Source organism: Ooceraea biroi, chromosome 3, assembly GCF_003672135.1.
Source record: "Ooceraea biroi isolate clonal line C1 chromosome 3, Obir_v5.4, whole genome shotgun sequence".
NCBI classification, from domain to species: Eukaryota; Metazoa; Arthropoda; class Insecta; order Hymenoptera; family Formicidae; genus Ooceraea; species Ooceraea biroi.
In genome coordinates, this window is record NC_039508.1 from 12,816,510 (window position 1) to 12,831,672 (window position 15,163).

A 15,163-nucleotide genomic window follows, 5' to 3' on the forward strand; every position below is an offset into this window, starting at 1 on the left:
TAGCCTAATCGCGGCTGCGTATCTCAATGAGTGCAGTCTCCTTATCGAGGAATCCGTCGCACATTTCCGGAGACGTCGCAACGGCGTCTGATCGTTATGAGTGAGGCCTAACGAGCGGACGCGCTCCCGTACACGGGAAGATCGCGCATTTCCCTCGGCGGCGTAAAACCGCGAAGGATGTCGCGAGAACTTATGGTGGATGTGACCGTTTTCCGGCGATAAAGCGCAAATAGATTTCAGATATACGAATTACATAGAAGTCAGATTTTTAAATATGTTTCCGCTCAAAATAAAAAATGTTGATATACATCTAAATAATATCTTCTCCTATAAGTGGTCGTTATTTAAATCTCCCAAAAATCAAATTGATCAATTTCACTCTGTGTCAAATTTTCCAACTTTAGCATTTGATCAATCACATATACTTTGCTACAAATATTAAAAATAAACTAAAATTCATCAGTTTGTCTTGTGCAAAGTTCTTAACGATCTAACGATAGTTTTACGATAATGATTATCCTGCCGACGACATCGCTTAACGGTTATCTGCAAGAGTTCTTCTATAAGCGTGCGTTGGAATTCGAATGATTGACTCTACGTAGCAACTCTTTTCTTGCTAACGAACAGCAAAAGTCAATTATGAGAGAATTAACAGAGAAAGTCATTTTCTAACTCGTTCAATAACGACATTATTAAAAATTATTATTATACGAATTTAAGATTTGCAATCTCCAATTTTTCCTTCATTTTGGCAAAGTAACATCTCATCAGCGTGACACAAGAGAATAGGAAAGGTGTTGAATAAAAAATTATCTCTCTCGGCAATTTTTGGTCCTGCTCAGAATAACTCGACGATGGATGTATGCCGCTGGTCTCTCGCTGCTTTGTGCTCTCGCCTTCTCGTCTTCTGCATTACCACGCGGCCGCTAACTCAATTGGTATGCGACTGCGCGAGCCCGCCAGATGCACGACCGCCGTTGAGGTCAGTGTGCAAGTGCGTTGTCTAGCCGAGTTTCAATCCTCTGTGCGTGTTGTGCTGTGAAAAATTACACCCTGCTCGATGGCGATCATCCTAATCGAAAAATTCATCTCGACTCACAATCAGTCGGAAAGAACAGAACGGTCTCTCCAAGATCTTTGAGAAACTTGCGGTTCCACTGTACCGCATATCGAAAGTCTACACATATCTCTATCGTCTCTATCATCGCAGAGTTCTCAAACATCTCACAAGGAAAGGTTTTTAGGTGTTACACTCGGATTTCAAAAATATTTTGCATCCAGGTAGGGAGGTCCCCAAATAGAAGAAAAATTATAAAAGTAGCGGCCCAAATGCATATTTGCGCGCTACGTGCGCAATTTTCGATGTTGGGTTAATTACTCAAAAATGCTATTTCCAATCGAATTCTTTACATTTTTTATTTCACCTAATGCACAACGCTTTAAAAAGAAATCAAAACCAAAATTAAAACTGAAAGAGTTAAAAACCTCCTTTGACCAGATCTTTTATGTCCTTATTATGGATTCTGATCAAATCTATTTAAAGTCGCATACAATAAATCACGCAGAAAGAGCAAACTACGATTTGCGCAATGTACAATTATTCCAAATTGTGTGCATTGGCAGTTGCAGTAAAAAATTAAAAAAGTTACGGTGCAAATACCATTTTTGAGCAATGGGCCTTTTATACGCACTGTGCTCGCGCGGCACGAGATTACATTAGACGCTCGTATTTTCTAAACACACACAAGTACACACACGCACACAGAAGCACATACGCGCACGCACACACATACACACACACACAAAATTACTCAAAGCAATATAAATGTGCATTAGGTGAAATAAAAAATGTGAAGAATTCGATTGGAAATAGCATTTTTGAGTAATTAACCTAACATCGAAAATTGCGCACGTAGCGCGCAAATATGCATTTGGGCCGCTACTTTTTTTTTTTTCTTCTATTTGGGGACCTCCCTACCTGCGTGCAAAAAATTTTTGAAATCCGAGTGTAACACCTAAAAACCTTCCCTTGTCAGTGATTTCGTTATTAGAAAATAACGTCTGCAGGTAGTAGTACGTCGCAACCGGAAATATCGGAGACTCGCGCGATCGTTTTGCGGGCTTGAAACTACTTGTCGCTAATGTACGAGGAGGGATCGGCATATTGCGGTAGAAACAGAAATGGAAATGAAGCGACGAGCGAAAAAGCAACGGGACGAGATAAAACATACGCGGCGGGGGAAGGTTACACGGTTTTCTCCCCTTAATTCGATATTTATCTTCCCCTTCCCGGAGAATTTGCAAAAATCAAGCTGGTTGCTGCACCGGGGTCTTCAATTATCCCTTATAGGCAGTACGAAGTGAGTACTGACGAGGTGCCCGGACGGCCGAAGAAAGTGCAAGGCAAGAACCGGCTCGAGATGGTAGACCCCCTACCGGTTTTACTTGGTCCCCCTGTGTAGTAGCTTATTCAAGCCCGCCGCCCCTTCCCCCCCCCCCACGCCCCTCCGATTCCCTCCACCCGTTCTTCCGTCCCACGTTGAGCAGTCACGAGAGAACCCTCTCCTTAATTGCGGCGGCAATCGAAAAAAAATGTTCGATGGCTTCTGGGTTCTACTTTATTGCGCGCTGAGTCGCGCACACGGCTCGAACATAAAATTAAGTGTCACGCGCGGAAAACTGCATCGGGGCCCGATCGCGTCGTATATTTAGCGCTTGTCGCGCGAGGCATTATCGTTCTCGGCTGATCTGAACTGAAACTGGGAATTCAGGGAATTCGGGGATTCAACTTCGATGGATCTTACAGCGTGTCGAATATTCAGACGTTGGACTTTCGTCGGATCTCGACGCTCATCGCGAACATTCGCGCGACGCATGTCACAGCGATGCGATTAATTATTTCAAATTGATTAGATTCGTCGTTAGGATGCACGATTACAAGTCCTGAACTATCATTCTGAATTCTGTGAGAGTTCTGGGATAAATTCGTTGTAAATGTTCTTAAGTTTAGTATTCTCTTTGTCATGTCACACGTGAACAACAATAATATGTATGTCCTCGACAATTATCCTTGACATTATGCTTCCATTTTCCAATTTTATTTTTCGTTGAAATTTGCATTCATAGTGGAAAATTAAATTAATCGAAAAGCTTAAGACTCCCTATCGAGACTACGATTCTCGTAGAACTGTAAAAGTAATTTGTATGCACTTGTTCCGGCAACCGGAACGTCAGTGAAGGTATTCTTTACCGAGAGAAAAACGATTTCGGCCGTCGGTGAACGGTCGAGACGGGCCTCGCCGAAGCTTAAGACGCTGCGGGTGTCGTCTAAATCACGCGCATAAATTTATCCGCAAGTCGCGTTCCGCCGGACACGAATGAAGACGGCGAACGGCAGATAAGAAGGCGGTAAAGACAGAGGAATCTTACGACGAGCTGGAAGCTCGTGACGCGGTCGGGCAGCTCGCACACTCGAAGCGAAGGGAAGAGAAGGACACGTGACGAAGTGAGGAAAGAGAAAGATGGAGCTTGATAGGGCGAAAAGAGAAGGAGATGAAGAGAAAAAGAGAGAAAGAGAGAAAGAAACCGCGGAGCGAAGGGAACGAAGACGCGGAATGAAGGACGAGGAATCGTCTCGGGGGCCGTACTACGGCTGCCACGGACCTCTGGTATTCCCGATCATTATTCCACGGGTTCGCCGAGGAGAGGAGGCTGGCTTGTCCTTGGCACGAAGGCAAGGTTAAGCCTCGTTGCATCTCGGAAATGCGGTGATCTACCGACTGACGGATACGTACATTTCGCGGCTGAGTTACGCGCGATTCCATTATTCTCTATATCGGTTCGAGGATTTATGCGATTGATTATCAAGATAGTTATTTTTGATGAGTATCAAGCATCAGTTGTCGAGAAAAAATTCATATTAATATCGAAGACAAAATTAACGTGCCGCGCTTCTTCGAGGACTTACACGCAAAGTAATTTACCTTGTGCGCGAAATTATCTTCTTTTTCCTGGTCCCTCTTCAAGGCGCTCCGCACGTTATCGAAGTCGCTCGTTGTTCTGAAGGTTGTACTATAGTTTTTGCTGAGTACCTCGGCAGGTGGCTTATAATCGCGGTATCCGGTGGGCGAGGGTGTCTTGTCGAGGGGACGTTCCCCGGGTGTGAGGCCCCCGGAAAGAGCATTCGTGACGGTGGAAGAACGGTCGTCCTCCATCTCGAATACGTCGTCGCTCATGCTGTCCTCAGCTGTCATAAACTGCGAATCATAGTTAACTGTCCTGAAATCACCGTCTCGCATTAATCGGACTTCAATGGACCTGAATGGACTATTAATGACTTTGAGTAAGCATAAATGTGTGCACGGAAATGAGAACAGCTTCTGCTCCTGAGATTTCAAACGTAGATGCAATTTCTGCGGAAATCTGAATAGACGATCGAAGAACGGAGCATCTCCGGGCGACTCCACGTGCAACGGATCGGCAAATGATATTCAATTCGTATTTTATTGTAATCTCAAGGCCGTTCCTTTTTCCTTGTTGATCGCCTTCGAGAATCGCGAGAAGATCCTCTCGCGGCCGACGATAACTTCTGGTCGCATTACCAAAGCTACCGGAGAAAACCAGTTCGACGGAGAGGACGCTCTCATTTGCCATTGCCACGCGGGGCGAACGCTGATGTAACCGTCCTCCGATCAGGCTGACATCTCCATCCCCGAGGTACAGCATAACGCCGCGGTCTCGTAGCACTTAAAGCCAATTAGTAAGTCCTCGACGGCCCCGATGTAGCGCCTAGATCCTCGACGCGATCTCGTGCGATCATAAACCGAAGTACAGCCGTGTACCGGACCTTTATGGAGTCGCGAATGCGATGTCGACGATTAGCGCGCGTAACGCCCGCGCCGCGGGTACCATTTCAATTTCAGCCGCGCGCGAAAGCGAGCTTGCTGCACTTCAATGGCAAGCCAGTAGCTCGTACCGCGATGTTCGTACCTGTTTTCGTCTGACTCGCGTGGTGCGCGAACTATAATCATTCCTGTTCCGACGCAATACATTGCAACGCGAATATTACGTTTAAGCTATGTACGTTAATAAGCTTTGCCGCAACGTCGCGCTCTGAGCACGATAAGCGCTAGTACTTTGCCAAAAGTACGATAATTACGTTGTAATAATAGATAACCGCGTAATTGCTAAATGGATCGCAGATAGTCCGAGCTTTTTCCCTTGACAACAGTGATTCCTGATTGGAGCTTTATAGGATAAGCTTCATGTTGCGTACAAAAAGTATCGCGGATGACATAATGCAAAAACTCGCTAATGTGACGTCGACAGCGTCGCTTCTTGAAATTGAAAGGCTCACGTGGAATCGATAAATTTACATGGCAGAAGGCGACTGGCATACATGATTTATGGCACTGTTCCTCACGAAGAGGTACCGAAGAAGTCTGATATAATCTCTCGAGTAGCCGGCTCCCCGCTGAATATTTTAGCGGGTAGCTCCACGAAGGTTGCTTCAGTCGTGGCTGACTACTTTGCCTCTTCGTGTACTCCTCGCACGCCTTGGGTAAAATGGTCTGTGTCGATAGCACGTACAAATGACAACATAGAAACGCGTTATTACCGTTATCATGCTACGTTAGCGCTCGTATCGTCTACTGCTACTGCGAATTCGATACCTCGAAATCTAATACATTTTATATCATTCACTGTGATATCAGGTTCCCCCATCTCGCCTTCCTCCGAGGTATAAAATCGCTTCGCTCGTGTGCTCAAAGTATGAATTAATTTAGGCGACAAAGCTGCGCGTTGCAACCGCACAAAACAACAGGAATGCCATGGTAATGAATGCGCGTGATATCCCGCGCTCGCTCCCCTTCCGAGCCAGTTGCCCTCCATTTCAATTTTACCCCATAGACCGCCCCGCATTAATCCCACCCCTGAGGATGTCGCGTGGCGCGTGTTTCGCGTGCAGCGACCTTGATTACGCGAAATCGGCTCCAAATATCAAATTAAATTACACACCTTTGAGAAATAAATATATATATTTATTTTTATCGCCACGTATAAATATCGCGATAAATTATGAATAACATTAGAATTAGATGCTTTTGCGCTCGTATAGAAGATACAATTTTTAAAAAAAGAATCTTACTAATGCGTATCTAAGGGACTAAGGCGATGATCTATCACTAAAGAGATTCAGTACAGAAGAAAAAGAGATGAAAGCTATAATTTCAGAGGCGCGTTATTGATCGAATCAGATGCTTAATCGAACACGATCGATGGTGACCGGAGCATGGCTACCGATTCTTGGGGTACTTGCTGCACCGGTTCTCCATGCTTGTTGCTCAGCGACAGTTGCTTATACTCGATGATAAAGTCCACAACGATAATTGGGTTGCGAAAGCATCATTGAGATATCATGGCACCGCTCGCGTGGTCGAGCGATTCTTTCACGTGAATCAAAGATTTCATTATATTCGGACTTATATTTCATTATATTCCTCGTTTAATTATCTCTAGCGAATAATCACAAATCGACTTGAATTAACAAATTTGTAGATAAATTTAGATAAGTTCAAATATTAAGATTCTACATATCCAGTTTCAGACCCAAATCATGATTTTAGATAACTCGAGGGTGTACTTACATTAAGGGATGCTGAAGCAGGAACCGTAACCATAGACGGACCATCACCGGCACCGCCTCTCATTGTGCTGTCCTAAATGTGAATATCGCCCCTCAACAATCGTCGCATTGGGTCACTGTGAATACAAAAACGACGGCCATCAGTACGGTCTATTTAATCAGCATGAGTACAACGATAAATGGCGTATCAGAAGAAACATTTTAACACATGTCAATATCACGCCATATACAGGGTGAGGCACCTAAAACAGGCCACCTGAATATCTCGGCTGTTATTGGTGATAGAAAAAAATGTGTCAGACTAAACTTGCATGGTTTCGAGGGACACATAATTTGTTCTAAATAGTTTTTTATTAGGTGGACACGTAGAGGTCATATGAAGGTCAACTTCGTTTTTTTAAATGGTATGATATGTTTTTTTACGTACCCTCTAGTAGAGCGTTTGAAGATGCGCACATTGATCTACGGGTCAAAATCATTCAAGGTCACTGAAGGCCAAATGCAAGGGAAAATAATTTACTTTATATTGTCTAGAGTTCTCTGCTATTGAAAATACCGTAAATTCAGAAATGAAAAAGTTCTAACCGTTAGAAATGTTTTCTTTTCCGAGAAGTTCTGAGTTGATGATATCATTATTTTTTATATTGCCTAGAGTTCCCTGCTATTGAAAATACCGTAAATTCAGAAATGAAAAAGTTCTAGCACTTAGAAATTTTAGCCTTCAGTGACCTTGAATGATTTTGACCCGTAGATCAAAGTGCGCATCTTCAAACGCTCTATTAGATGGTACGTAAAAAAACATATCATACCATTTAAAAAAACGAAGTTGATCTTCATATGACCTCTACGCGTCCACCTAATAAAAAACTATTGAGAACAAATTATGTGTCCCTCGAAACCATGCAAGTTTGGTCTGACACATTTGTTTCTATCACCAATCTATCAACAGCCGAGATATTCAGGTGGCCTGTTTTAGGTGCCTCACCCTGTATATGCTAATATCAACGCGATATTAGCATCGTTTAATATTTTGGTCACGTTACATATCGAATACTAAAAACAGATCGAGTACATTCTATTCCTCAGTCCTCTCCAGCGTAAGAACTAAAAACTGCTCCCACGTCTCAGGGAAATTTATACGAGAGCGCTATCGTATTTCCGGACGATCGATTTCAGCCTGCGCATAAATTCACCCGAACGCGACGAGGGGTGCTCCGAAATCAAAGTTCGATTATTGACGTGCGCCGTAACAGCATCATTATGTCGATTTCGCCCCGCGCGAAGAAAATCCAAACGCACTTCACAAAGTACTTTCGCTTCTCCTCCGCTCGAGCTTGACGCGCTTGATGCGTTGGTCCTATATCCATTCAATTTCAACCCTCGCTTGCAGTCACACGCACGCAGCGAACAGGCGTTCCCGAGATCATTTCTCTCCCGACGCTTCATCACGCGTATCTCTTTTGGAAGCACGGCTCTTCGCTCTGTCTCTCTCTCTCTCTCTCTCCTCTACTCTTCTCTCATCAGCACGTTTCACAGGCTAGCGCGCTCAGTGTCTCTTTCTCACTCCACCTTGTGTCCCGCTCTTCTACAACCACGTGCGCTTTCTCACTGTCTCTTTCCGAACCCATCGTTTCTCCATTTTCGACATGCGATAGCGCACGCATCGTCTCTACACATACACACACGCGCATGCTGCACATGAAAGGTTCCGCGTGGCGTTCCGTCTCTCTCAGGTGCACACCCTCAGCCTCACCGCATTCGAGCATCGTTCGTCACACTCGACAACAGGATCGCAGGATCTCTCTCGTTCCTTTTTTCTCTCTCTCCCTTTCTCGCTCGCTCTCTCAATCGCAGCATCACCGCGCTCCGCGTTTCATCGGCCATCTCTCTCGGTCGCTCGATGAAACGGCGAGCCGCTCTCGCTCACGCGCGCGGCTATCCTCTCTGTCACGTGCACGATCAGAGACCGGCGGCGCCGTTCATCTCTGTCACACGCTCGCTCGGCGTGGCCCACCCACCGCAATAAGTTCCACCCGCCCACGTTACCTCTCACGCACTTCTTGCCGGCCGATCATCCGTTGCGGATCGGGAAGCAAGCGACCCCGCTTATCGCGCCGGCCGATCTCTCGGCGACCGACCGACCGAAAAAGGGAGACAAAGGCCGCTTTTTCCCCACCGGGCCAAGCGTACACGTTCTCTCGCACGACCGTAATTACGCGCGTAATTGTAATTCGCAAATTATACGTCCCCGGGCTCCCACAGAGTCATTTATTAGGTCGATCTCAAAGTTGGGCGATTCCTTCGTGAACGCAACCCCTGTTCGAGTCTCACCTTTGACGAGGATACGTGTAAAGCATTATCACTTCACGGTCGGAATGTCACGAATCGTCCTAATAAAGAGTCAAAGAGCCGAGTTGCCAGACATAAAGCTGGAAAATTGGAACAAGAAGAAACGACTCTTTCGATACGCTTCGCCGATTTTCTGGGGAAAAGTTTCGTCCTTGACCTCGGTACTCGGTGCGCTTTCTCGTTCTCTTGGCTTCTCCGATTTCTATGACCAGTCGAGCGAAACGTACTCATGGTCGAAAACATAGCTAGATTCAACAGGCTCGGGAACAAAGAATGCCATTCTTTGTACTCTATGAAATCGTCGACGACGTATAAAAACGATCGCGCAAGCTGGATTTCGTTAAGCCAGATCGCATCGCGCGAGGAGAGCGATTTTGACTGGATTACTTGATCTTCAATCGATTCTCTTGCCGATAGAGGTATGACAATATCGTCGCGTGCAAATACACGCGTAACGCGATCACGATGCTGTGCCTTCGCGGAATCGCACCCGTGATCCCGTATCTCGTGAATGTACTACGAAATCACGGCGATATTTGATTGCACGAGGCTCGCCGGCCTTAATGAGAGCGAGTTCGATCGAGAGTAAAGGCCATCGGGATCCGTCGATCGTTCGGCTTCCCGTGGCACGACGCGTGCGCCATAAAAGCGCTCTCTATATTTAGCCACGTTCGTGTATACCCTCCACCTACGTCGCTCTATGTGCAAGACCGCTCGTGTTTTACGAGTCCGTGGTATGCTTTCATTACGTTTACATGCACCGTGAAACTGTCATCGATCGACGACACCGCGAATTTCACAGTTAACTCGACAATCGAATTAAATGGTTATTTAGGCCCGATTTCACCAACAACGTAAAACGCGATTAATTGAAATTAAACTTCGATTACGTTTTTAACCCTCGATATTGGATTTCACCAAGAGAAACTAATCGAGTTTAGGAATAATCGACGTTTAAAAACTAACTGACCGATTTTGGTCGGTTAACGAATTTAAACCGCGGTTACGACTGCAAACATCAAAATTCATCTGGAAACTCCCAACATTATATCAAACCGACAAGAAATAATAATGCTAAGAGGGTATGTATTAGTTTTTGAGAATAGTGATGATGAGGATGAATTTGTTGTTCGTCGACCAAGGTGGATACGAGAAAGAGAAGATCATTTCCACAGACGACACAGATTTTGTGACGAGGTTACTAATAGTCTTGTTACTAATAGTTGACATCTTTCAGTAAGGCTTATTACTGAACAAATTGCTGACAAATTGTAAAAGGTTATTATGGTCATTGCCATCTAGATCCACATATTTGCGATGTTGCCGGTGTTCTTTTGCATCTAAACTTCGATTTAATAAACTAGAATTAATTGTGCCACTGCGAAACCGGTGAAATCCGCTCGACCATAATCACGATTAGAATCTTCGCTTACACAGAACGAAGTTTAGCTAAACGCCGATTACAAGATAGTTGGTGAAATTGGGCCTTACAAGGGAAGGTTTTTAGGTGTTACACTCGGATTTCAAAAATTTTTTGCACGCAGGTAGGGAGGTCCCCAAATAGAAGAAAAAAAAAAAGTAGCGGCCCAAATGCATATTTGCGCGCTACGTGCGCAATTTTCGATGTTAGGTTAATTACTCAAAAATGCTATTTCCAATCGAATTCTTCACATTTTTTATTTCACCTAATGCACATTTATATTGCTTTGAGTAATTTTGTGTGTGTGTGTGTATGTGTGTGCGTGCGCGTATGTGCTTCTGTGTGCGTGTGTGTACTTGTGTGTGTTTAGAAAATACGAGCGTCTAATGTAATCTCGTGCCGCGCGAGCACAGTGCGTATAAAAGGCCCATTGCTCAAAAATGGTATTTGCACCGTAACTTTTTTAATTTTTTACTGCAACTGCCAATGCACACAATTTGGAATAATTGTACATTGCGCAAATCGTAGTTTGCTCTTTCTGCGTGATTTATTGCATGCGACTTTAAATAGATTTGATCAGAATCCATAACGAGGACATAAAAGATCTGGTCAAGGGAGGTTTTTAACTCTTTCAGTTTTAATTTTGGTTTTGATTTCTTTTTAAAGCGTTGTGCATTAGGTGAAATAAAAAATGTAAAGAATTCGATTGGAAATAGCATTTTTGAGTAATTAACCTAACATCGAAAATTGCGCACGTAGCGCGCAAATATGCATTTGGGCCGCTACTTTTATAATTTTTCTTCTATTTGGGGACCTCCCTACCTGGATGCAAAAAATTTTTGAAATCCGAGTGTAACACCTAAAAACCTTTCCTTGTTAGTCGTATATCCAAATATCGCGCGGTGATATTACATCACCGCTCTTCCGATGCAGTCGTGACCGCGAAGTTATCACAAGTTATCACCGACATGCCATATTAAGCATTGATTTATCTGCGTGAACGATCTACCGCGTGACAGCGGGTTATCGCGATCGGCTGCGAAATTAACGACAGCATACGATTCTACATGTAACATCTCCGCGAGCGAGATCGGATCGAATCGCGCTATTGTTGTCAATTCGAAGTCACGTTTGTGACCTGACGCTGTGCACCCGCGATCTGCACTTTCTAGTATAGGTACATCTGCGCAATGCTATTATGGGTCGCGGCTTTTAACTGCGAACTCTACCAACGTAATAGATCGTGCCGCTTCCTCTTATCTACATTTACAAACGCGCTCTAATGGTTTTTTCATTTTAATAGAATTTTCATAGAATCGCAATGTAGCGGAAAAATAATTGTAGTCATTACAGAATTGATGTTACACTATTCTATGTTTGCTTGCATTATGATAAGATGACGGAGATGTAAAAAATTAGCTGTCTACATATTTTAGTTTTATCTGTACATTTTAAATCAGCCATTCAGAGATTATATATTTCTGTCTCTCTCTTTCTTCCTCTCGGTCAGGCACGCGAACTATAGCTTATGAATGCTCGGCAACTTGTTACACTTTTCAGCGCACATGCGCGTTACCGAAGATAATTGTAAGCACGACAACTGTACGTTTTCACGGCATTGCTCTGTTTTATCCAATTTATATGGTTAATAATACTAAAAGATACTAAAAAAAACTATAATGGTGTGAATTATAGTTTTTATCGTAAATGGACTATAAGTTAAGTAGGTTCAAATTTTATTATTCTACTTGACGTATATATTATTGTACCTCAAAGGGAGATAGTCTATACTGTAGGCATAAGCGGTGACTTTGAAACAGCACCTCGATATCGATTAAGTGCCATTCGTAAAGGCTGCGTCCGCCTCCACGCTGAAATGCGTGTTACTCCATCGACGTTGGAAATCAAGGTCGCGTCTGCATTACGTTCTTCTATTTCCAGTATTACGAGCGCGCGATAGCTTTACGGAACAAACAGGGAAGATTAAATCTCGCATGTACCGGCGCTATCGGGCGAAATGCATCTTTACCGGATGTCACTGACAGGAAATTGCTCCTAAGCCCAAGTTTGATACTATCGGCGTTTACCGGTTTTTACACGCCTGACATGCTCGATCATAGAAACATACTCTCGCTCGAGAGACATAAGTATCTCCTCGCTATGTGAGGTGACGTATCGATCAGGATAATCATGACATTGGGGTAAACGTGACTGGTGATATTTCTCGACGGTGCACTTGGCCGAAGATAAAAGCGATAACTGACTTATTTTGAAGGGGTGAGTTTGAAGAATTGAGAGAGAAAGAAATGAGATGACTCGATAAAAGAAATCCCTTCTTATGCATGATTACACATTCAAGGGAGGAGAGAGAGAGAGAGAGCGTTATAATGCAAATATATGTTGACGCCGCATTTTATCATCTCGCTCATGAAGCTGACTCCTGGTCGCTCGCACCCCTGTACAGAGCACCGCGCGCTGTCGGAATCGCGCAGCAGCACGCGACTTCCAATCAAAAATCAGACATTCATGCATGAAGCAAATCCTCTCGCCGAAGGGCCGCTCACGCTTCGTTACCACTTTCCCGATAAGCGACTCTGGCCGATAACGCGCGGTGACGTAACGACGGTGAGACGCTCACCTTCCACCACCGTGCGGTAGGTCGACCCACTTTTCCCATGAACGGCTGACGGACGGGCGAAACGAGCCGCTCCCGCGCCCCTATCGATCTCGCGCCGCGCGTCGCGATGTCCTTCCTTCGGGAGAAAATCTCGTCCCGAAAACTGCAACGTTGAACGGCGCGGCCGATTCACTCCCGGCGAGCGCCGGAGGCCAAGGGCTCTCCTACACCCTTTGAGGCTGCAAGCGGGTCGCCGCGACGCTGCCCGTATCGTCGTCACGTGACGTACACAGGCCTGGCGAACGCACACACTCGCGGTCACGGTAGCCGCGCAGCTGACGGCCGGCAGCACAATGGAACACCGTGGAACGAGCTGGAACGACGCGGCCCGTGCCCGTCGCTCTGGCACGGAACACACGCGAGAGCGACGCGAGTTTCTGCGACGAGAGGTGTATTCCTCCTCGGGGTGCAGAGAGCGTGAAAGACGGACAGACGGACGGACGAGCGAGCGGGCGGGGGGGCGCGGGCGGGTGGCGAGCAGCGCGTGTATATGCGCGCGCGAGAGAGAACGAGGGCGCACGCAAGCGCAGCGTCCGTAGCGTCGTCGTCGTCGTCGTCGTCGACTCGTGTTAAGCTTCACTCGATATCGCGCATATTCGTGCTTCTATCGTCCGACGTTACGTCACCGCATACATGTTGCGTTACCGAGACGCGTGCGTGCACGTGGTCGGACGCGTATGCGATCGGTAAACGTATGTGACGATTCGGCATGACGGAGGCTCATGCCGTTAAGTGGAATGCGAGATATCGGTGTCAAGATCCGATCAGAGATGAATAATGCAAGTAACGGGTCACATATATTATTCTTTGTAGTATATAATATAGACACATGTTATTTATGGTTGTTCTTGTTCTTCTGGATTTTCTTTACTTGAAATAAATATGCGTTTTGCAAAGATAAGGGGAAAAGATGAATGCAAGCGATGTGGCTATAGGAAGCAGGCATAAGAAATCGATTCTTGCACTTACGCGAGAGTAAAGAAAATGCCAAAAAAGAGCGAAAGCACCTGTTGATAACATTTTTATCGTGACATAGCACTTTCTCGATGGATCGTTATCTGACAGCAACTTTTATTTTCTATTATTTTCCTCTTTCTTTCCGCCTATGCAAACCAAGATATCTGTTGATACCGATAAAGCAATGATACTAATAACATCAATAAAATATAGTGATAAAACCGCGATTTAAAATTTTTTATAGCAACAGAGTGCCTCAAAGTCACGGCATTACCTCGATATAAGACTTTTATGGATACGCACGGCAACATCTTGCGTTAATTTAAGTATCAAGGTAGTACAAAATATAAACAAGTTTCAAATTGTAACTGCAAGAATGGCAAGCTTTGTGGACATTTTTGTTACCAAAAACAAATAATCTCGAAAACTCACGTGGCACATCTGGCATGGACAGAATACACGTCTCACAAGCGCTTTAGACTTAAAAATATGAGGAAAGTCTACAAAAGGACATTTACTTCGGCAAGTGTCTTTGCTTTCGAGGGACAAGCAGAGCCCTCGTCATCCCCCGCGAGCTTTCCCGCAAGTCGATCCTCGTATATTCGCGGCCGATAAAATCGCGCTCTCGCCGGAATTATCAACCCCTGCGCCACGAAATAAGGGTAGTGGAAGAGGGGTGGAGGGTCAGGCATGGAGGAACACAGTGGGGTGGCACGAAATTCGCGTGCGCGGATTCGCCCTCCGTGGTTTGGTAACTCGCCACAGGATGGCGACGCTTCTTCGCGCGGCAGGAAGTGCTTCGACCCCTACGAGGGCCAAGGGCGAATCGGCCAATCATGGAAGGTGCGGAGTCCGTACTTTCTGGAATACAACGACGCCATTTTCGGCCGTCCCTCCCAATCGCCGATCCGGCCGCTTCCTTTGTCCCGCGCGATCCCGCTGATTCCGCTCGCCGATTCGCGTTACGCAACGCGGTGGACACGTTTATGCAGATGCACAGCTGCGCAACGATCGCATGATGCAAATGCCGCAGACAGGCAGGATGCCGCAGTTGCCGGCGACGGCAGAGACTTCGGCGGATACGCCGATTACGGAGTCGCATATGACTATTTAA

The 15,163-nt window shown here is 45.4% G+C and overlaps 1 protein-coding gene across 1 annotated transcript in view; it reads right to left on the reverse strand.

Annotated features, from left to right (window-relative positions):
* LOC105277070 (ras-related protein Rab-37) overlaps positions 1 to 13,532 on the reverse strand; it is a 74,586-nt gene extending 61,054 nt beyond the window's left edge. Inside the window, exons 1-3 of the mRNA XM_011335211.3 lie at positions 13,054 to 13,532; positions 6,648 to 6,762; positions 3,984 to 4,256 (exon numbers count right to left, since the gene is read on the reverse strand). Of these exons, the coding sequence (XP_011333513.1) occupies positions 3,984 to 4,256; positions 6,648 to 6,710 (336 nt within the window). The 5' untranslated portion in view covers positions 6,711 to 6,762; positions 13,054 to 13,532. The remainder of the gene's footprint in view (positions 1 to 3,983; positions 4,257 to 6,647; positions 6,763 to 13,053) is intronic.
* Between the last annotated feature and the right edge of the window lie 1,631 nt (positions 13,533 to 15,163).